We start from the raw sequence: 23,267 nt of genomic DNA, 5'->3' as shown, positions 1-23,267 counted from the left end.
GACGACGCGGGAATTAATGTTGGGAAAAAGGAAGCAAGGAAGAATTCTCCTTGAACGGATTGAGGACCCCTCCTTCTCCCTTCCAAGTTGGGATTCGGGGCTCGGATGCATTGCATCCTCCTGCACCCTACGTAAGGACCAGCCATGCGTATTGAAAATGTGATTACTTGGAATATAACTACTTCTACTAGTAGTAAAACGATTAATCCTAATTTAAAATATGAATTTCCCAGAGCTAATGGTATGAAATAAATTCTTAGAGGCGGAGGTTAGCATAACACGGCGCCCCATTACAACAATACAGTGCCTCCCCCGGGTGGTAAAACGAGACGGACGAATGGATACCATAATGAAATTGGGCACGCATTCACTGACTATTGCAAGGGCACATTTAGCGAATACCTTTTCAATACGGGAACATTTTCTTGACCTGCCTTAAATTCAGCTCTGCTACAGAGACAGGCAACTCGAGCTAAAGCTTTCCATCCAGGAGAAGTCTTATCATACTGGACCCCTGTAGAAACAAAACAATCAGTGAAAAATCATACTCAAGAATTTCCAATGAAATACTGTATATATAAATAATTCTGTTATTTTATAATTTATTGTGTTGATGAATGCATCTTCATAAATAACACAGTTAACCTATCAACGTAGCGGTAACACTCCTCAAAAATATCATTCTTTACTGAAGATTTTATTGATAAATGTCCAAATAATTCGATGATTATTGAACACGTTGCTAGTGCTAATTGAATACCAGTCAATCAGCACTAGCAACGTTATGTTCCACTAATTAAATATTTCATCGAAATACATGTATATCTAATAAACTGGCCTAGACTGAAAATTAAACAATTAAATGCATATAATTTTAAAATTTTACAACGCAACCCGTAATCATTAACATTTCTCACAAGTCTCATTTATGCACAAAGGTAAAATAATATTTAATTTCGTTAATTGTCTTTGTCCCTTCCTTTTACAGTATTCGGAGGCAGTACGAGCAAAAAAAAAAATTAAAACTCTTAACATTTTCCCTAGGAATTCCATGAGGTGACAAGGCATGAAATAACATGTTACGTGGGTGAAAAGTTGTCAAACAGTGAAAGCTATACGTCAAGAAAATAAAGACTGTTATCATAGCAAAATAAAACCACAATACGTATTAAGAAAACAGGAAAGTTGACATTACAGAAAGTGAGTGTGCTGTAGACTTCAGATAAAATGTTTTCAACTATTCTAGTATCAGGCATACTGCATAAAAAATGAAGTGTTCTCATGAGGAAAGAATGCATTTTTCATTATAAACTAAATTCTTTTAATATGTAATAAGTATATGCCTAACAAATTACATTACAAGAATTCGGGATGTGGGGAACATTAGCCTTCTTTTCAGTTTGAAATTCATAAAAGGCTTTCGATTAATGGTTTAAGAATTTGAACAATCTAATTAAACCTTTAAGAGTTACAGCATTGATGTCTTGATTAAAAGGGATTCGAAACTAACTGGACTTATGAAGAGATAATATCATACATTTTACGTTAAATAAATTATATCTTATAAAATATTTCAAATAGTAACTCCTCGATTTAACGTACTAATTCGGGTGTCCACTATTGCCAAAAGTCTGTTAAATCGAATGTATTTTAAAACATATTAATAACGAACTTACAATGTACAGGATGTATTAAAATTTTATTTTAAAAATAAAATTTTATTTTAATACATCCTTATTTCGTTAATTGTCTTATCATACTGTATAAGTATGAATAAAATATACTTATAATATGCATTGAGTAATTTATACTAAAACACCTGTTAAAAATATAGAAATAAATTTGCGACAGGAATCGAACTTTATTTTAATTAAACACGTCAAAAATTATACAATGTAACTAATGGAGTATTTCCACCACTTTTTGTTATTTTTTCCCCTTAAAGCTCACACAAAGTTGTTTTCAATGTGAACATTAGCATTTTTAATTTAAATCCATTTTAGAGGGAAAAATACTTTAAAATTCTTAAACTCCATTGAATAAAAAACATTATAAAAACGTTAAATAAAGATAGATAATATTCAATATTAATATTAACTTAATTGAAAGAATCACAATTTTCAGAGTCAGAAACAGCTGTCATATGGTCATATGGAGGGTAAGGTGTTAATTCCTTGCTAGTTGAGGGTCCTGATGAAACAGGTTCAGTTGGTGAAGTGGTCTTGAAGAAATCATCAAGCTTCAGTTACCTTACACCTTGGTGCTGATTCCTTATTACTGTAGATCAAATTTTCTCAAAAATAATCATAATAAGGAAGCACATCAAGGTCTGATGATGATTCAACATAATAATAATTATTATTATTAAATCCGTTTATTATTATAGCAAGTGATTGCTTTCACCCCTTTTACACAGCCGACCGGCTAGAAGGGTGTACAAAAATTCAAGAATGGCAATTTTTACAATGCAATATTTACAAATCATGTTTACAATATTTACAGAAGTGCGAATCATTTACAGTATTATTTACAGAATGTAATTATCGACAACTTTAGAAGAGGAAATTATTCACAGTACCATTTAAAAGTAGATGTCCAACAGCTATTTTATATTTTGGTCATTCCTTCCTATTTATAAAGTTCAAGTTCCTAGCTTTTCTAGTTCAAGCTTCTTCTTCATACTTCTATAGTTCAAGCAAGCTGTAAGCTTCATAGAGGCTCTTCACTCTGTACTGCTTGCCTTCACAGTATTTCACAGGATCTATTGCTAATGTATTGAAAAGGGGACTGCGTTGTTCGGAAAGAAGTTCTTCAGACAGCACAAGTTGGATTGTGTAGAATGCAACGGTAAGTAGGGATTGCCATTACTGCGTCCAGCATGTGGAGTAGCGATAACTCCGTGAAGACTGCGGGCGTCAATCACACAAGTTAGCATCTGAGACAGAAGAAGAATATTCCTGGATGCAACGTGAACTCTCCAGGGAGTGATATTTTAATTGGTATATAAAACAGCCCTGGAGATGATGAATGCGCTGCCCGTGACACTGTTCATCCATCGCATTACCCAGTACTCGACTGCCAGGAATCTGTTTATGTACGAGGTCGGTGCAGAAGACGATTGGTGATGCATATAGTGCGATTGGTTGTAGGCACCGATAGACATATCCACCGACTACATCGAAGTGGAGTAACCCCGTCAGCTCTTGTCGAACTGCCCAAATTGCCGAAAAAGTCTTAGTTTTCATGGTCGAAAATGGTTTTGAAAAGTAAGGCCGTCGTCCCAAGTCAAGCCGAGGTCAGTGTGAGACTTCACTTTCCTTATCTGCACTCCGTTGTGATAGGCTGTGATGTCATTTTTGATTCTCTTTTTTTGTAAATGTTATTTGGGCTGATTTAGATATGTTTAGCTCCAGACCTATCTGAAGTAGATAGGTTACAAGGCTGTTGATCAGGACGGCGGCTCGCTGATTTATCAGGTAGGTTTGTTCAAGGTCATTTGATTTTATATATAATTTGAGGTCATCTGCATATGATGAGAAATCAGTGTACCTTGCGAGGAAAGGTTCAAGGGCCGCGGTGAACCATAAACCGTACAGGACACCTCCCTGCGGTACTCCCAGCGTTATAACATGCTCCTGTTTAAAGGATTTATGGCTGATGATGAGTTGTCTTGGCGTAAGGATGAGGTTGATGGCTTTTAGCAGGCTTCCTGTAATGCCAAAGTATTTTTCCAGAATGTAGATGAGAGCGGGAATTGAGAGCTTATCATAAGCAGATGAAATATCAAGGAAGATGACGTCCAGCTGAGATTTACTGTTGAGAGCAGTTTGAATATTAAACAGGGTGTCTAGTAAGTTTGTATATATAGATATTTTGGGGATCGCAGTATGCAGATGTTTGGGTCTATGAGAGAAGCATTGTTCGATCAGTGCTGATAAGATAGTTTTCTCAAACACTTTTAATAGAGTGCAGCCCACCGAGATCGGTCTCAAGTCCTTAGGTTCCTTAGGGTTTCTTCTTTTGGGTATGGGTTGTACCCTGTAGTGATTCCATATTGTCGGGATTGATCTGGAATTTAATATCTGATTAAAGATTGACAGAAGGGGTGCCTTCTGTCAATCTTTAATCTTTTGTGATCCCCAAAAGATGAAGGCACTGAACACTTTAACCATGAATAGAGGAAAACCGTCAGGACCAATTGTAGTTTTATTGGGAAGTCTATTGATGGTATTTATAAGGTGTTGCTTTGTTAGAGATATAGTTGAAAGGGGCTGTCTCTCTCTCTCTCCCTCAGAAAAAAATTGATAGCCCAGATCACCTTCATTTTCGAGCCACTGTTCCACATTATTCTCAGCTGCACTTTTGTTGACGGCCCTCAGAAGAGTGTCCCGAAAATTAGACACCTCAACTTCCTCAAAGTCTATTTCAGGTTCTACATCGTACAACAACTTCCACCAATTATTGGCCAAGGTTAATCTTCATATCTTTACACGCAGCTGCTAAGTTGAAGACATCAGATCTGATGTTAAATGCATGTAAATTTTGCAGTGTCCTGGTGCCTCGTGTATCTTCTTCTGCGTCTTCTGTTTCTTCCAAAAAACCATCACCTCTTCCAAAAGCTTCTTATACAACCTCTTACAAGCAACGATTAAACCTTGATCCATCGGCTGTATTAATGAAATAGTGTTAGGAGGCAGAAAAACAAATTTAATTCTCCCATCCCTGCTAACTAATCTCTCAGCATTAGGGTGAGCAAGTGCATTATCTAGCAGTAAAACAGCCTTTATTTCATTAGAAGGATTTTCAGCACATCTGTCTGAGGTGCGACGTTATCAGATATAAATAGGTTCTAAATTTTTCCTTTAGGACGGAAATTTTTTGTCCGTTAAATCGAGGACCTACTGTAAATAAAAATGATTTATTATTTTAAATAAATAAAAAACACTGTGAATTAGTAGCAGACAATATTTGAATGGAACAAAGAATGACAGGGCAGCAGTAAATCCACGAAGCTAATGTGATTACTTCCGGGAAAGCCTAAGGTAGGTAGGGAGGACGAGAGGGGGGGAGATGTTTATATATCCAGCCGATGCTCCCTTGTTATAAGGATAGAATAAACCAGTCGACTGCAATAGAGGGAGATTCGATGAAATCACCTATCTGTCCAAGCTATCGAAAGTCTAATGAAGACAGCCAGAAGGATTGCAGAATAGGTTATAGGATAGGGACAGTCATTCTTCCAGTTTCAAATAGGCTGCTGTAATTAAACCATTTAAACAAGTATATTTGCTAGCTTCCGATTATCTGTTTTCTGCTCGCTGTTTTAATTAAATAAGAGTTACGCATTTTATGAAGTATAGCACGATATGGTTTGTGTATTCTTAAAAGAAGTTAGATACCACAATGTCACTTTCTTTTCTATTCTATTCTATTTTTCATTCCTAATATAGAATAAATCATGCAATGAAGAAAATGTCAGAATTATCCCGAAAGTCGTCTTTACAAACAGAAAGTTTGCTGGTTCAGACATCGGCCGAAGTGGTTGTAATTTCTATCACTCTCCACGAAGAGTTGAACTGCTTTCCTTTACGTGGTAAAGCTGCAACTCGGAAGCCAAAACATTAGGCAAATTGCTTGGGTAGTGCACTGCCTTAACCATTCCTGAGAAAAAAAGGTATTGATGAACACTGGTAAACATACATTTTGTGACATGAACATTTCTCGTTAACTATTTTTATTTTTTTTTATTCAAAAACGCAAACAGAATTTCTGTATCGCGCACAACTTTTATGTGACATAGAAATTTTGATTTAAATAAAACAGTAATGAAGTAGCAATAGAATGCGCTTTTACAAATGAATAAATGTGTGAAAAGGCTGTTTTGGGTGCTGTGTGGTCTGACAAGCTGGGGTATGTTCAAACATGTTCAACCTTTCCCTTGAATTAGAAAGGGAACGGTTGAACCAAAGGACCATTCTACAGTTCGTTATTTTTGTATAACAAACATTTCAGGGGTTTACCTATAAATCTAAACAAATCGTAAAATTTCCAAATATACCATCAGCTATAAGACCTGTTTTGTACAGTGAAGAACTACTTGCACCAAAACCACCAAAACTTACAATTTGGATGAAGAAGATGAACCAAATGATTTTGAGTTTGACAGTGAGACTCAGAACGACTATGGCGAAAGCTAGCAAGTTAGTGATCCAAACAGGAAGTGACATCTCGGAATAACACAATATCTCAAGAGGAACTAAATGATCTTGTTCGTGATCTGAACTTATCTAAAAATCAAGCTGAACTTTTGGCTTCTATGCTGAAAGAATGGAATCTCCTGCAAGAGAACATTAAAATATGCTGTTTTCTTAACGTCAGCAAACACTTATATATTTATTTTCTCAAGAAGGCAATTTCGTTTACTGCAGTGACATAAATTCTTTAATGGAAACTGTAGGGTACCTGCACAAATCAGCTGAATGGCGGTTATATATTGATTTCTGAAAAGCGAGTTTGAAAGCAGTGATGTTCTATAACGCATATACATTACCATCAATACCCTTATCACGCTGCACAAATTAAAGAAACCTGCGATAACATGAAACTTCTCTTGACAAGCATCAAGTATGCGCAGTTTTCTTGGCATATCTGTGGTGACCATAAGTGATTGTTCTTTTACTAGGATTAAAATTGGCTATAGAAAATATTGTTACTTTATTTGTGAATGGGACAGTAGAGATAAGAAAAACCATTATGTTAAAAAAAACAGTGACCTCAAAGGAAAGAAATTACATTCCAAGAGAGAACGTTTTATTAACACCATTGCATATCAAACTTAATATAATGAAAATTTTGTCAAAGCAATGGACTGAAATGGAGCAGGTTTTCTTTACCTGAAAGAGATATTTACTGGAGTCAGTGAGAACAAAATGAAAGAGGGCATATTTGTGAGACCCCATATAATAAAACCGATGAAAGATGAACATGTTGAAGAACAGATAAATGATGTTGAACAAACTGCATGGAACTCACTTAAAAAAAGTTAATGAAAAGTTTTTTTGGAAATTTACCAAGAAATAGCAATGAGCTTCTCAAGGCCTATGAAGTTAAGGAATGTAAAATGTCCCTAAAGATCCATTTTTTCGATTCACATTTGGACTTCTTTCCAAAAAACCTAGGAGTTCTCAGTGATGAGCACGGGGAGCATTTCGATCAAACCATTTCCACAATGGAAAAGAGTTACCAAGGAAAGTGGAGCCCAAGCATGCTGGCTGATTACTGTTGGATGCTGAGGAGGATTTCCACAGGCGAAATACAACATAAAATCATCAGGAGTTACATACCAGTACAGTTAAAAATAACAGTTAATTTTTTTTTTAAAAGTGAGTGTTCTAGTGTCACCTATTTTAATGTTTGTATAAAACGGGAATCACATTAAAACTATGGGCGATGGGAAAAAACTGATTTAACATTTGAAATGAGCATAAAACATACTTTCAAATTTACTTAATTTGATATGCTTGTGACAGACGAAATGGAAGACTACCATATAGAGAACTTGTCGAGAACATCAAGACAATCCAATCCCCATCTCTTCCACCATGCAGTATGATTGATGTTTGAGGTTAAGATGAACATCATGGTAAGATCCAATCTTCCTTACATTTCGACGTACAGCCCTAAAAGGGTATTCGCAGGCCGGCCACCAGTAAGTATACCGGACTGAACCTACTGTAAACTGTCTATGAGGCTTCCGGATCAGCTAGTGCATAATTTCACTGCCTCTACTTTGCCAGATAGGGACTGGTGGGAGTCCGAGTAGTGTATATGCGGGGGGGGGGGGCATTGTCGAGGCCATGTTATGTCAAAGAGCTGGGTATAAGCTGGCCATGTGTACGCCATATCCGAAAATTTTATTACTTCATATAGCATGTCCTTACAACTTTTCTTATTACCGAATACACCATGAATTGTCAAACTAATAGAGAGAGCAAACTTATCTGCTAAAAGATCTAAACCTCCCAAACACTTCTTCGTTCATTTCACAAATTACGTGGTCTCAATTATAATCTCAATGATGTCCATTTCCACTTACAGTCTACCAAACCCCATGTACTTTTTCTGACAGAATCCCAGTTATCGGTTGATTCAACCACTGCTCATCTCAGTTATCCGAATTATTCGCTGTATCATTCCTTTCAATTCAAACGTGGTACCTGTGCACATGTCCGTTCTGATATTCCCTGTCAGAGACTTAGTATTTTGGAATCTCCTCTTTTCGATCTTTTCTGCCTTAAAATCTTTCTACCATATTCTGTCAAAATTATCCGTTTATCTGCCAACTAAACTAATCATTCGGAACTCTTCGAAAGTTGACTTTGTCGAGTCCAAGTTTCCTAACAGTGAGGTAAATATCCTCAGTGATTTTAATATTCATAGCTCCAGCTGACTTCCGTTTTCTAGTCAGCTGTAGCCGGCTGGTCGAGATCAGCATCTCGACGTAATGACCTCGCACAGATTGTTCATTTACCTACTAATGGCATCGCACAGATTATTCATTTACCTACGAGAATATCAGACAATCCTAACCTCACAGCCAACACTCTTGATCTTTTTTTCACAAACAACCCTTCTAAATACACGGTCGAGGTCAGTGGTCCTCTAGGCACCAGATCACAACTTGGTGATGGTCTCTTCTCCAATGGAGCCTTTCTCTTGTAGCCATTCCCAACCTCGTGTTGTTTGGCATTACAAGAATGCAAAATGGGATATCTGCAAGATTTCTTTTCTTCCTTTCCTTGTTTGGATTATTGTTTCAAAACTTCTGATGTCAACATTTGCTCAGATCGTGTCAGTGAAATTATTCTTGTAGGGATGGAATTCTTTATTCTCCACTCCACTTCACGCTCCATCAATGCCTCCTGTGATCTTCCGTCAAAAGGATGTCAGAATGATTCTGACGAATCTTGATGCTAAGAAAGCTTCAGGTCCTGATGGAATTTCTCCACTTGTTCTCAAAACCTATGCTCCTGAACTTACTCCTGTTCTGTGTCGCTTTTTTCATTTTTTTATTCCAAAGGTGTTTTTCGTTCTTCTTGGAAATTAGCTCATAACTAGCCATTTCCTAAAAAGGGTGACAAATCCCTCCCATGAAATTATCGTCCCATTGCAATTCTACTCTTTCTAAAGTAATGGAGAAATCAATTAATTAACCGCCAAATCTTAAGCCCGTAAACAAGAAGGGAGGGGACTTACTGACCTCACTGAACAAGAGAAGAAGACAATTAGGAATCTGCAAGATTAATAGTAGGAAAACACAGCGCAATCTATTATGCCACAGGGAAGCTAGATAAACAGCACGGAACACCCATCCTCAACAAGGAGACTATACTGACTTAGACAGAAGAAAGAAATACAGAAAGATGGGAGAAAAAAGGCATTCCATGGCAGACACCACAATGATCTCCGTCAAGACTACATAGATAAGATGGTTTCCAATGCTTGGCCAATGAATGGAAGGCTCTTCCCCATGATCGAAGGTTTCATGCTGGCCATGCAAGCCCAGGAACTATAAAAACCAAATAATTACATTAGGGTCACTCGGTAGGTTAATTGATATACCCATATATGTATCTTGTCTGTAAATTGCGTGTGTTCTCTGGTTGACTTGCCTGTTTTGCTGGACGAAAACCCCCAGTTTCTGGGGGGGAAACCTACCTTGCTATCTACGCCTGAGAGTAACTAACTCGACCACGCAATGAAAAAAGTCCAATAAAGTTCTTCGCGTCATTGATGGGATTTGAACCCGGGCCTTTTCCACCCGGTGTGGGGAGTACGGTGACGATACCACCGTGCTATCCACGCAGACGCCCAGGAAATACATCTCCAAGTATCCTGGAGTAACAGATGGCATGTTTTCGATGCCATCTGGCCCCAGAAACAATCCAGCACATCACCGCAGGATTCAGAGTGATCACTCAGACGGAGTACACTCACAGACACGACCAGATCGCCAGAATAATGTATCAGAAACTAGCTCAAAACTATCAGCTGATCAAATACAGTTTACCGTATTACAAGTACGAGCCTCAGTAGTACTAGAGACCCCCTACTCACTGACTATACTATGATCGTGACATAATAACGGACAAGATGATCCCGTACAACAGACCAAACGTATCCTTATCGACAGGAAACAAATGGTTATCTACCTGATCGACATAGCGGTGCCCGACTTCAGCAAACTCCAGAAAACATACGAGGAAAAGATCAGGAAGTACTCAGACCCAAGACGGGAAGCCAAAGAGATGTGGCATATGAAACAAGTAGTGACCATCCTGATCTTCGTGTCAACCACTGGCATGATCCCAACGAGCTTCCATAAGTACCTAGCAGCAACAGGCCTCCCAGAGAAGTTACAGGGAACTCCAGAAAGCCGTTATCCTTAACACCTATAGGACGGTAAGAGAGTCCTTCGATCAACAGTAATACCGTACCAATAATAATAGTAATCCGACACAACCAACCATCCCATGCACTTGGTACCAATATAAGTTGCCATCACGGTGAGAAAAACAAATGCCATACAGGAGAAAATGGTTTTGTTTTGTTTTTTTTATAATACTAATAACTTTTAAATTCCTGTTACTGCTGTGGTACCAGATAACGCTGGCACCATAGCCGCAACCTACAAACAAATTTTAAGCTTTTAATTTTTTTCTCTCCCTGAATAAGCGCATTTCTTGGATTTTATTCAGCCGACTCCTCATTTTAAGTCAGATATTACCTAGCATCCCTAAATTTTGAGAGGAATACAGCTTATGATAGTTTAATTTTTTATTAAATTTTAACAAGTGTTACAAAAGCAGCGTAAAAAATACAGTTAATTAATTTTTTTGGTTAATATAGTAAAATCAATTTAACTATATTAAGTATAATTTATAGTTAAATACATTTTTCCTGCTTTTCCTTTTGTAATGATCAGTAGCCTCTATCAATGTCCAGAAATAGTCTGCCAGCCATAACGGACTTCTATTTTCCTTGGTATTCTTCCATTTAAAACTGCTGTGTGAAATTTCTACGTGGTAGCAATATCTTGATGAAAATGTTCACCGAGTTCGTCACTAACGTGTCCGGTGTCATCTGGGAAAAAGTCAAAATGGGAATGGAGGAAGTGTATTCTTAGGAGTGTATGCAATCGAAATTTTGGCTAGTTTGCAGCGAATTCTCAATTCAATTCAAAACTTTCACTGCTAAAGAATTTAACACTATTTCAAAATGTTCATATGAAGCAAAACTGTCTGATCTGTTAACCGATGAAAAAACATCTTCTTTGATACTGGCATCACTAATGCTTGGAACTTATAGTTTTAAATATCGAAAGCCATCTCCATTCCTGGCCATAACTTTTACGAAATTTTTAATTATGACCAGTGTGTAGGCCTAAAATGTTTACAATCATATAAAACGCTCTGCTGAGCACTGCAGCAAGATCTATAAAACTCCTGACTCCAGAACTTCTTAATCAGCAGTCTAACTAATACGAACAGATAGACCATAATCTAAGTACATGAAAACTAAAACATGAAACAGCTTTCGAACCGACAGTAGTAGATAAAAACGAGTTGCATATTCGAAATCGACGTTAAAAAATACACTAAGTCCGCCATACTTCTATTGAAAAATTGTTACATTGTTCAATGTAATCTGATTACCATACATTGATCGAAAGAGTTTCCATATCATTACGGTTGTTAGGTAAAAGTTGGGCGCCCACACAATTTTCTGAATGAATATCATTCAAAAAATTAATTGGTGTCCAGATATTTTTAAGATTACAGTTAAGATTAAGATTATTTTAAGTTCAACAGCTTTCAAATTTAAAACTACACCAAAGTCTTCCATTTAAAACTGCTGTGTGAAATTATATAAATACCGTGAGAGGTAAGAGAACAAAATTAATCGCAAAGCATAGCAACATAGTTTACGTTCACATTAAACCATCATATCTAAATTTATTTAGCTGAATATTTAAATGGCCATCTAAATATACCGATTATTAAAATTACCAGACTGATCTTCTGTGGTATCAGCTTCAATAATCTGGTTATCAAACCACATGTGAGCTACAGTCATGCGATTCTGAGTGAGAGTGCCTGTTTTATCAGAACAGATAGTAGATGTGGAACCAAGGGTTTCAACTGCTTCTAAATTTTTAACCAGGCAATTTTTCGATGCCATTCGTTTGGCCGTTAGAGTGAGACACACCTAGAACGTAAAAAAAAAAAATCTATAAAAAAGTATTCAGCTCTCATAATTACAATGTAAAAACTATCTATTCTATTTGATTTTTCCGCGCCGGTAGCAGTGGTTATACTCACCCTTCTCCCCACACCGGGTTCGAATCCTCTCAATGAGCGAGCAACTTTTATGAGCCCAATACACTCTTGAGAGCAACTAAACCACAGCAAATCACCAACTGATACTGTACAGGAATTTATGTACAGAAGTTCCAGTACATTAGTTACCTCAGAACTAATTCTACACTGCAAGCACACGAATTTGGGAATATTCTATCTGAATAAACATTTCTGAATCAAATTCCCAAAAATGTATCCAATCATCCAGTCATAATATTTGAATACTGTCGCTGAATTGGAAAAAAAATAAATTTTTAATGGCTTCTGCTGATCAGAATAATAATAAAACAAGCCGAGATTCAGAGTTTAAAAATAAAACTCAATATCATCCGAATAATGAAAATTATACCAAAAAAGGAATATTTAAAGTATATGTTCTTTCTAAAGAATGAGAATTGTGTCTGGATATTTTTTTTTGTTGGCACATTAAACAACTATTTTAGTACCAACACAATATTTGATTGGTCCCAAAACGACGACCATTTGTCTGTTGATCAGAAAACGGGGTCACGCCATTTCTCAAACTCAGATACTTAACTTATTTTTACAACGCCTAATGCCTTCATATTTGTTTACTACCCAATTTCAAAGTAGATATTCTATGCTGGTTCTCCAGAGAAATTTTAAACAGTCAGTCAGCACTGCATTTTATGTAAAGGCAACCGAAGACACGTAACGACTTTTCTCTAAAGTATAGATGGCCATTGATAATTTATCCTTCTGTGGACTCTTAAGTTGCCAATTCGTAAAGCAAATAAAAAAAAAAAAAAAAAACTGTCTGTAGTTTGGTCGCTGTATGGAAGCAAACGCGACCCACATTCACTTAAATGTAGGTCGCACAGTTATGAGAAAAAAAAAAAAAAAAAAGCTGTGTACCTATAGCTTTCTGTGAAATCTGTCTACAGTAAAGCCATGAGTTTATAACTAACCAGTATAATTGCCACTGTAGATAAGAACCAAATAAATGTGAATAAATAGGAAAATAACTACGGATGTCATATTCCAGCATTTTTAAGAATCATGTGTTCACTGCACAACTTCTGCACCGCTGAGTGTTCTCTCTTTTTTGTTGTTTCTGGAATGTTGCTTTCTTGATTTCACTCTTAGATTTTACTTGATGGTTTATAGATGCTAAGCAGATTCTAAAACAATTTTAATTTCTAAAAATTTTCGGAATATGTTCTCAGAGAGGTGTGATCAAAGTTCCGCCTAGGTTTCAAGAAGTAAATGAATTCGCTATGGCTCATTACACTTGGTTATTTTAAAAAAAAAATGTGCAAATGAAAGGTAAAGAAAAAAATGAATAGGTACTCAACAGATGGATCAACATAACATTAAGTTTACACCGAAACAGAAAAGAATAGAATCGCTAAAAGTGTACCTATTCTTTTCTGTGGATTTTTTTTCAGAGTGAAAATGTTTCTCAAGCGAAGTAATACTTTCATTATCATAAAAGACCAAATACGACTTTATTTAAATGCCTTTTTTTTTTTTTCGAAAAATACATTAAGCCTTTTTGTTCACTCTTGTATGAAGATTTTTGCTTTGGAGTTCAGGCATACTTCGTGAAATTATGACGATACGTCAACAGCAGGAAGTAGGCACTTTTACGATTATTCATTTGGCATTCAGATATAGTATCTACTCTGCCCTACCATTAGCATACGGCCACCTGCATCTCCACAAATAACCTTTATTTAGAGGAAAACTAATAACATGTGCTGAAACCTTTAGTCTTTATGACAGCTTCTGGTCTCCGTGGAATACTACCCATCACTTTTTTTCGCCATTCGGCCTTCAAATCGGCTATCAGCTCAGCTCTGTTTTTGGGCAACCTCTCCTCACACGTACCCAACGATCCAATTTATCCCAGAGGATCTCTATAGAACTGAGGTCAGGACCGTCCAACCTTTTGATGCTCAAATCCTCAAACCTGTCCTTCACAATTCGAGCAGTATGACATGGGGCGTTGTCCTGCTGATTCAAGTATGGGCTTTCTACAACTTTGATAATGTATTATTGTTCAGGATGTCTAGACAGATCTCAGCAGTCATGGTTTGGTCTAAAACAACCAATGGTTGCAGGTAAAACTATAAAAAAACAGACACATCACTCTGTCTCTGCCAAACTTCACTGTCGGAACAACGCTGTGTGGCAGATAGCTTTATCCGACCATCCGCCACACCCAGGCACGACCATCAGACTAGTAGGCCATGTACAGTGACTCCTCACTCTAAAGCACAGCTTTCCGTTCGCCTACGGTCCAAGAATGGCTGACCTTACATCAAGTCATTAGACCTTACATCAAGTCATGTCAGCACCTCAGCAATGTGCTGGTGCTGACATGTGTCCCAATCATGTCAATGAGGGTTCTGTGCGACTACATTGACCTGCGTTCTGAGAGGACGATTCTTTGCAGGGATCTTCTGCTAAGTTCCATACAATTCGTAGGTTTTCGGCTTGTTTCGTGTTGGTTTCAGTACTAGTCCTCTTCCATTTGTTGTATTCTGTCTATCTTGTGAACTCCTCTGACCGTTTGGTCGTCCCGGAGTATAAACAGAAAATTTATTTATTTACAGACCACATCACCAATAGCTGACCTGGGAATTTTCAGTGGAGTTGAAATATCACATACAGACTGACTTCTTATGTGGCACCCTTTTATCATTCCGGGCTGGAAGTCAGTTAACTGCGTCGATGGCGGCACCTTGCATTCGCAATCGTGCTAATTTCTCCTCGAAGAGTATATTTATAATTGTGTCTAGTAATAGTTGGTAGGACGTAACCAACGCAGTCTGGCAGAACGGAGATGTGTCCGAATATTAATGGTAAGACAGTGTATATTTCCTATGAGAGAGACGACTGGTATTTAGAAATGCCGCTGGGCGTTATTAAAAAGGTAAAAAAAAAAAAAAAAGCTTTTATCATAAGAAACTGCGTTAACTAGAAGCAATAATGTATGATTATGATGATGATAATGGCCAAAACGGTCATTATATAATATATATACACGCTGCCCTACCATTAATATCCGGACACACCTCCATTAATGGGAAAACAGGTCCTATGCACGCAACACGTTACAGAACTTGTTATAAATATGCACATTGGGCTTCGAACAGAAAATTGCAAAAGTGGGTATGCAAGATGACACGTTCAACAGAATTACCTCAACAGTTCAACAGAATTGATCACCTCAACAAATGCTAGACGCCGATTAACATGGTGTAAGCAGCGCGAATCCTGGACTGTACAGCAGTGGAAAACAGTCCTATGGACAGACGAGTCGATGTTTGCACTCTACTAGTTCGATGGCCGTTCCTGGGTGTGGTAAATGCTTGGGGAACAGTTCCTTCCTGATTCCCAACAATGAAGTTTGGTTGAGACAGTGTCATGGTATGGAGCTCCATCCATTGTTTGGCTTGGATCCATTAGTCGTTATCGACAAAACCATGAATTCTGGCTAATACCAGGACAGCCTGGACAATTATGCACTTCCAACATTATGGCAATACTTCGGGAAAGGCCCATACCTATATTAGCAAGACAACGCGCCATGCCATACTGTTCGGGTCGTAACAGAGTTGTTTGAGGATATGGGTGTGTAAAAGTTGGATTGGCCATGCTCTCAACCAGCTTTTTATAAAAAGCTGGTTGAGAGCATGCCGCGAAGATTGAAGGCCGTCATAAAAGCAAAACGTTTCATCACAAAATATTAAATGAAACAATAAAAGCTCTTTTTTTGTCTAAATGCAGGTGTCCGGATATAACGGCAGGGCAGTGTATATATAATACATATAATGGCTTAAACGGCCATTATATCATTTAAAAAAAAGGAGAAATACTGCTTATATTTTTCAATGCGTATTTTAAAAAAATTAGTTGTCTGTATTTATTATTAAGGTGGACAGTCCGCGCGGTATGTAGCACATTGGTTACAATCAGCATCTTCCCTAAAAATGGTGATTATAACCATGGCTCAAGTTCGAATCCTGTCAGTGATGTGAGTAACTTTAATGGGCTTTATTCACTATCTGATTTTCTTCCAGAAAAACAGACAGATCGACCAGAAAATATAAGTAATGGCCATATAACACATGGGGAGATTAGTTTATTCTCGGGTGGCTCTAATATGCTTCTTTTTTATATTAAAAAAACGTATTAGGGTCACATTGGTAATAATAAGGTGGGCAACATTAGCAATAATAATATTTTAATTAAATTTAATTAAGAATTTTATTAGACTATAATGCATTAGGGCTTATGCCTCAGGCTGCGAGAAAGTTAGACTATGTACAAGTTAGTGCAAATGCATCATATTAGTACACAGCCAATTCTAGATTAGCAAATTATTTACAAAAACGGCATCCTTTAAGTCATATCACATATTGTGGATACCTTCACGACGAGTTGCCATGACATTGCACTACCTCAAAGTAACGCTCCACCTAAAGGAGAAGACTATTGTTACTTATTCTCAGTGGATACCACCATCCAGACGGCACCGTTTCAGGGCTATTTGGCCCTTCTTCGGTGGGTGGGTAGGTACGCAAGATTTGCTAATATAGAATTGGCTGTGTACTAATATGATGCATTTGCACTAACTTGTACATAGTCGAATTTTATTAGATAATTTACAATGGTTGGTTAGCCAGTTGTTATAGGGTTTTAGGCAAATAAGAAACTTAGGCGGTATGTAGTATGTCTGTAAATTGTGTGTGTTCTTTGGTCGATTTGTTGTTTGCTGAACGAAAAACCCAAGTTTCCAGGAAAAAAACATGCTACCTTCGCCTGAGACCGACTAACTCAGCAACGTTGTGCAAAAGGTCCATAAAAATTCCTCGCATCAGTGACAGGATTCCATCTCGTCTTTTCCAGCCGGTGTGGGGAGGACAGTGATTATACGAAGTGTGCTACCAACGAGGGAACTAGGACATAATTTACAATATTTATCACTACATTTTAAAATAAATTTATCTATTTATAAAAGATATTTATTTATATTTAATATATTATTAATACAGTATAAGGTTTTTCAATGATGTACTGTATATCTCACCGTTACTGTCGCTAAAAGACCTTCTGGGACATTAGCCACGATGATTCCAATGAGGAAGACCACAGCATCCAACCAATAATACCCCAATATAAATGCGATGATGAAGAACGTGACTCCAAGAAATACAGCAACGCCAGTGATTATATGAATAAAATGAGCGATTTCACGAGCAATTGGTGTGTCGCCTACTTCTAAACCCGAAGCCAAATTAGCAATACGACCCATTATCGTACGATCACCAGTATTGACTACAATTCCGGTTCCAGCACCTGTAAAATTCAAAAATTGCGATTTTCATTGGTGTGGCAATCGATAAACATTTGTGAACCACACACACACACACACACACACACACACACACACACACACACACACACACACACACACACACACCAATTATTTTAAAATGTGTTTAATCAAGAAGCTAAACTGCTTCCTAAATAAATTAATTCAATATTTTTTAAAGATAAATTATTTAGAAGAACAATATTCGTTATCATTAGGAAAAAGGCATTCAATACACAAAGCTTAAAATCTGTCTTATCTGTTGCATGGTATAGACTTGCGTAGACATCACGGAAATATCTCCGGGGCTGATGGTCATAGGATTATAATACAATATTTTGGTTGTTTATAGCAAACTATAGTGGGAAGTTTTGCTGTTTATCTCCATTGGTATGCAGTCCATGATTAGTGTGCCGTGTACAATGCCAATCGACGGTCTGAATTTATTTTTGTTATCAATGGCTGGTGAGTTTCAGTTCTTCCCTGAAAATTAGTAGCATGCAGCTCTCTATGTGTTGTGGAAACACTTACAGGTTTCTTGTGGTTGCTCTCATCACTAAACTCAGAGTGCAAGGTACAAATGGGGAATTAAAGATTTCAGCGGTCTCATCGTGCGGCAGTTTCTGGAAGTCAGTATTTAACGTCTACCTCGTCGTTTCTTGGACTCAATGTCACCTCTAGACTTTCATTCCTTCAGTAGATTGCCAGTTGTCTCTCTAGACAGGCATGAACTTGACCACCACATCATCAAACGGACAACTATTCGACGATTGGAGTTTGAAAGCTACCATTGCATTGAATTAAACCCCTGGATTGTACACCAGCCGGTGTCAATGACAGAGGCGCCAAATGGCGATCCTATCTGTGTTCCCTTGTACAGTCACTTTCGACCCCATTCCTTCCCCTTTCTTTGCCTTCGCCTGATCGACTGAGTGTCCATTGATTGGTTGGGGATGCCTTTGCCTATATCCCCTTACGCTTACTTTCATTTCCCCCTCTTCTTCTGTACACTCTGTACTACCTCACCCTATCTAATCGCTTTTTTTTTTTTTTAATTTGGTCTCCGCTCAGGAAGCTGAGGCGACCCTGACGGAGACTAGCCAGAGAATTATGGGCAGCCTGGCTACCTCCTAGTGGTGTGTGCGGGCAACGTGGGGTTCCACCAGGGGACCTGCGGCCAAATGCCACAAAACTACACATTCAACACACAACACTTTTCTGACATCTACAGTAGTACTGTATTTCTTCACAGTGTACATATGGCGCAGATGTGGGAAACCACAGGTGGCGCCTGACCCTAACACAATGCACACTATGCTAGCTGTCTCTGGTGGGGCATGGACATGCCCCACTGATTCCACCTGAGGTCGTCTTTACTATTGACCTCATTCTTCTGTCTTTATCTCCCCAATCTTCATTCTACTCACCCCACTCTATCTGTACGCAAACGAATGCCTCACACGTCAAAAATAACCGTATCTAAATTACACTGTTCGCCCACCATTTTGACTTTTCCAATTCTAGCGCAATATCACCAAGCAAATTTTTTTTTTTTTTTAGGTCCTAGCCAATGAAATCTCAGGAAACTAGGAGGCAGGACCTGCCAGAGTGCAAATTTAAACAAGTGGTTACCTGGTCTGCCTCCACGGGACGAAGTGCGGGTAACGTTGGGCCTCAGCAGGGGTCCAGCTGCTAAATGACCAGAGGTACAACGGTACCTAACATTACACACTCACGTGATTCACACACTTTTAAATATCTGGCCTTCCCAGCGAACTGGTACACTCACAATGAAAGCAACGTGGAGATGGGGGAAACCCCTGGTGCCGTTAGACACTTAACACACTTTGCCCGTTGTCTACTGTCTTTGCGGTAGCACAGTGGTATCGTTACCGTCCTCCCCACACCAGGTGGAAAAGGCCCGGGTTCGAATCCCGTCGATCAGTGGGGCATGGGCATGCCCCACTGATCGACCACCATTTTGGCTTTTCCGATTCTAGCGCAATATCACTATTATCGTGAAACAGGTGGGTATATGGGATGTGTTAGGGTATCTAATAATAAGGATAGGTACATGTATACTTGCATGTATACCAATGCTAGAAGTATAGAAAATAAATTTGATGAATTTGAAGTGTTGGTCAAGACATCAAAGGCGGATATCATTGGGATAGCAGAGACGTGGTGTCACACAGATATAAGGAATGTAGAACTGGAATTTGGGGAGTACAATGTGTACAGAAAGGATAGACAGGATAGGAAAGGAGGAGGTGTTATGCTGTTAATTAAGAAAAACATAAAATCAAAGGAAGTGCATCCAGTTGATATAGATGAACAGTGCACTGTTGAGTCAGTTTGGTGTGACATAAGCACTCTCAAAGCAAAAATAAGAGTAGGAGTGTGTTATAGGCCTAATGACTCGAATGAGTACAATGAACAATTGTACAGAGAAATAGAGTGGGCTAGTAAACCGGAATGTCTTATAATGGGGGATTTTAACTTCCCAGATATTGACTGGAACTTGTGGGTTGGTCACTCACACACTAGTCAGACTTTTGTGGATTTATTGGATGATTGTTTTCTGCAGCAGCATGTTCAAGAGGCAACCAGAGAAAGTAATACTCATGATCTGGTTATCAGCAGTGATCATTCGTGCATTAAGAATTTGCAGATAAAGGAATCACTAGGTGGCAGTGATCACAGTGTACTGATGTGGGATTTACTTAAAGATATAATTACCATCAGGGATAAAAGAAATAGTTTTTGCTTCCGTAAAGGTGAGTACAGTGGTCTCAGACAGTTTTTAAATTCTGTACAGTGGGATCAACTGACGATGTTACCAACAGTAAATTCTAAGTGGGAAGTATTCAAGGAATTAATCGTGGAAGCTACTAAAAGTTTCATACGTATTAAAAAATATTGTTCAAGGTTTAGGCCTAAATGGTTATCAAATGAACTAATGAGACTCGTGACAGAGTCTCATTAGTTCATTAGAGAAGTAAAATGCATAGGATGCATATAAATTATCAAGAGACTCAGAAGCCTACGGAAGATATAAGATAGTCTGTAATCAGGTCACAAAGGAGGTTAGGCAAGCGAAGGCAGATTATGAGAAATCTTAGGCAAAACATGCTAAGAAAAACAACAAGAACTTCTTTACTTATATAAACTCTAAATGGAAGGGGATGAATCTGATTGGTCCACTTGATATCGATGGTTCGACTATTGACTATCCTGCTCAGATAGCAAACAAACTGAATGAGTATTTTGCATCTACATTCATACATGAGGAGTTATTAAAGTTTGAAAATGGCAGAAGGTTATCAAATTGTAGCAGGGTGCTAAATGATTTTGTAATAACTGAGAGCAAAGTGGAAGAGAAATTGTTGAAGTTAAACATAAGAAAGGCACCTGGGGTGGATGGGATCTATCCAGTTATATTAAAGGAGGCGGCAAAGCAACTAAGCAAACCCTTAGCCATAATTATGAGAGCATCCTTGGACTCAGGGGAAGTCCCCACGGACTGGATATGTGCAAATGTATCCCCAATTCACAAAGGAGGATCGAAGGGTGACACGAGTAATTACACACCAGTTAGTTTAACTTCTGTTCCGGGTAAAATAATGGAGTCACTGGTTAAAGATGCATTGCAGGATCATCTAGACAAGACTGCAGCAATAATTCAGACACAGCATGAGTTTGTTAAGGGAAAGTCTTGTCTGACAAATTTGATAGGATATTATTACGTGGTTACAAAGGAACTGGATGCAAAAAATAATTTTGATATCATATATTTGGATTTCAGGAAAGCTTTTGACACTGTTGCGCATGGAAGACTATTGTACAAATTAGAGCAGAATGGTATTAAGGGTAAGTGGCTACAATGGATAAAAGGACCGTTAAGTGCGAGAAGACAGAGGGTGAAAATTAATGGGTGCGCCTCTTTGTGGACTAATGTTATTAGTGGAGTCCTTCAGGGTTCGGTGTTGGGTCCTCTACTGTTTTGTATATTTATCAATGATATTGATGAAGGTATATCAGGCTTAGTGTCGAAGTTTGCAGATGATGCAAAGGTTGGCAGGGTTGTTAATGGCAGAAATGGCAGTGTGCTACTGCAACAGGATCTAGATAATTTGGGCAGATGGGCTAAGAAGTGGCAACTGAAGTTTAACCTTGACAAATGCAAAGTACTGCATATGGGTAGAAGTAACCCCAGAGAAATGTACCAACTGTGTGGTACTACACTTAAGGTGGTAGAAAATGAAAAAGACCTGGGAGTAATTGTGCAGTCAGATATGAAGTTTTCTGAACAATGCAGACAGACTGCCAGGGCAGGTCATGGGGTTTTGTCAATGATATATAGGAATTTTGCTAGCAGGGAAAATGAGGTGATTGTCCCTCTGTATAAGGCAATGGTCATGCCACGCCTTGGGTACTGCGTACAGGTCTGGAGGCCTCATTTTAGGAAGGATTTAGATTTGCTTGAGCATGTACAGAGAAGGGCAACAAGATTGTTGAGGGGAATGAAGGGATCCGCTTACAAGAGAGGCTTAAGTTCTGCAAATTGCAGTGGCTGGAAACAAGGCACCTTCGAGGTGATCTGATTGAGGTATATAAGGCCTTGAATGGGTTGAGCACGCTGAATTCTGATGGGATCCTTCCACTTGTTCAGATTACGAACCTAAGGGGGCATAAATTTAAATTAAGAAAGGACAGATGTAGAATAGATGTGCGGAAATTTGCCTTTAGCCAGCGGGTGGTTAATTGCTGGAACAAACTTCCATCTGTCGTTGTGAAAGTGGATAGGTTAAATAAATTTAAGGAGGAACTGGACAGGCATTTGCAGGGAATGGTGTGATTTTTTTTTTTTTTTTTTTGGCTGATGCTGCATAAGGTCATACACTTGCTTTCTTGCATCACATACCACCACTACTACTACTACTACTATGACGCAAGGAACTTTAATGGACTTTTTACACTATGTGGCTGAGTTAGTCGGTCTCAGGCGTAGATGGCAAGGTTTTCTCTCCGGAAACTGGGGTTTTTTCGTCCAGAAAAACAGGCAAATCGACCAGAGAACACGCGCAATATACAGACGCATTACATAAATGGGTGAAATTCTGGGTGACTCTAATAAAATAATTTGAATTTTTTTTTTTTTTTTTTGCCAATTGTCTATTTGGGAATGTTTAATTCCTGAGAAACAACAGGCACATTTTCGCCATAAAATCTATCATTCTCTTCTGAAACTCTGTGAACTCTTTCAAAACTAACTGCTGATTACCTTCGTAGGCCAGAATATTTGCATATTTCGAAATCACACAGAATTTCTTGTAGTCAGAGGGCTGTCCCATGACTACTGCTAGAACAGCTTACAATACTGTAGTCAAGTATTGTAAGCAGACGCTCTCGTGGCTAGCACAAGTGGTTATACCATCGAGACGGTAGTAATTTTTAAGGACTTTCTTTTTGACCCTGCAGCTAGGGGATAAACTCGTGCAACC

General features: G+C 38.2%; 1 protein-coding gene across 2 annotated transcripts in view; it reads right to left on the bottom strand.

Annotated features, from left to right (window-relative positions):
• The window catches only part of LOC150080151 (sodium/potassium-transporting ATPase subunit alpha-like), a 265,285-nt gene that overhangs the window by 83,152 nt on the left and 158,866 nt on the right, over positions 1–23,267 (bottom strand). For both annotated transcript variants that reach the window (XM_090380961.1, XM_090380962.1), the window contains exons 7-9: positions 17,479–17,747; positions 12,069–12,267; positions 403–514 (exon numbers count right to left, since the gene is read on the bottom strand). In XM_090380961.1, coding sequence (XP_090237087.1) covers positions 403–514; positions 12,069–12,267; positions 17,479–17,747 — 580 coding nt within the window. The remainder of the gene's footprint in view (positions 1–402; positions 515–12,068; positions 12,268–17,478; positions 17,748–23,267) is intronic.

The sequence above is a fragment of the Mastigoproctus giganteus genome, chromosome 9 (assembly GCF_048544385.1).
Source record: "Mastigoproctus giganteus isolate SK-2022 chromosome 9, ASM4854438v1, whole genome shotgun sequence".
NCBI lineage: Eukaryota > Metazoa > Arthropoda > Arachnida > Uropygi > Thelyphonidae > Mastigoproctus > Mastigoproctus giganteus.
The sequence above is the reverse complement of the archived record's forward strand: the minus strand, read 5'-3'. Positions and strand labels throughout refer to the sequence as shown.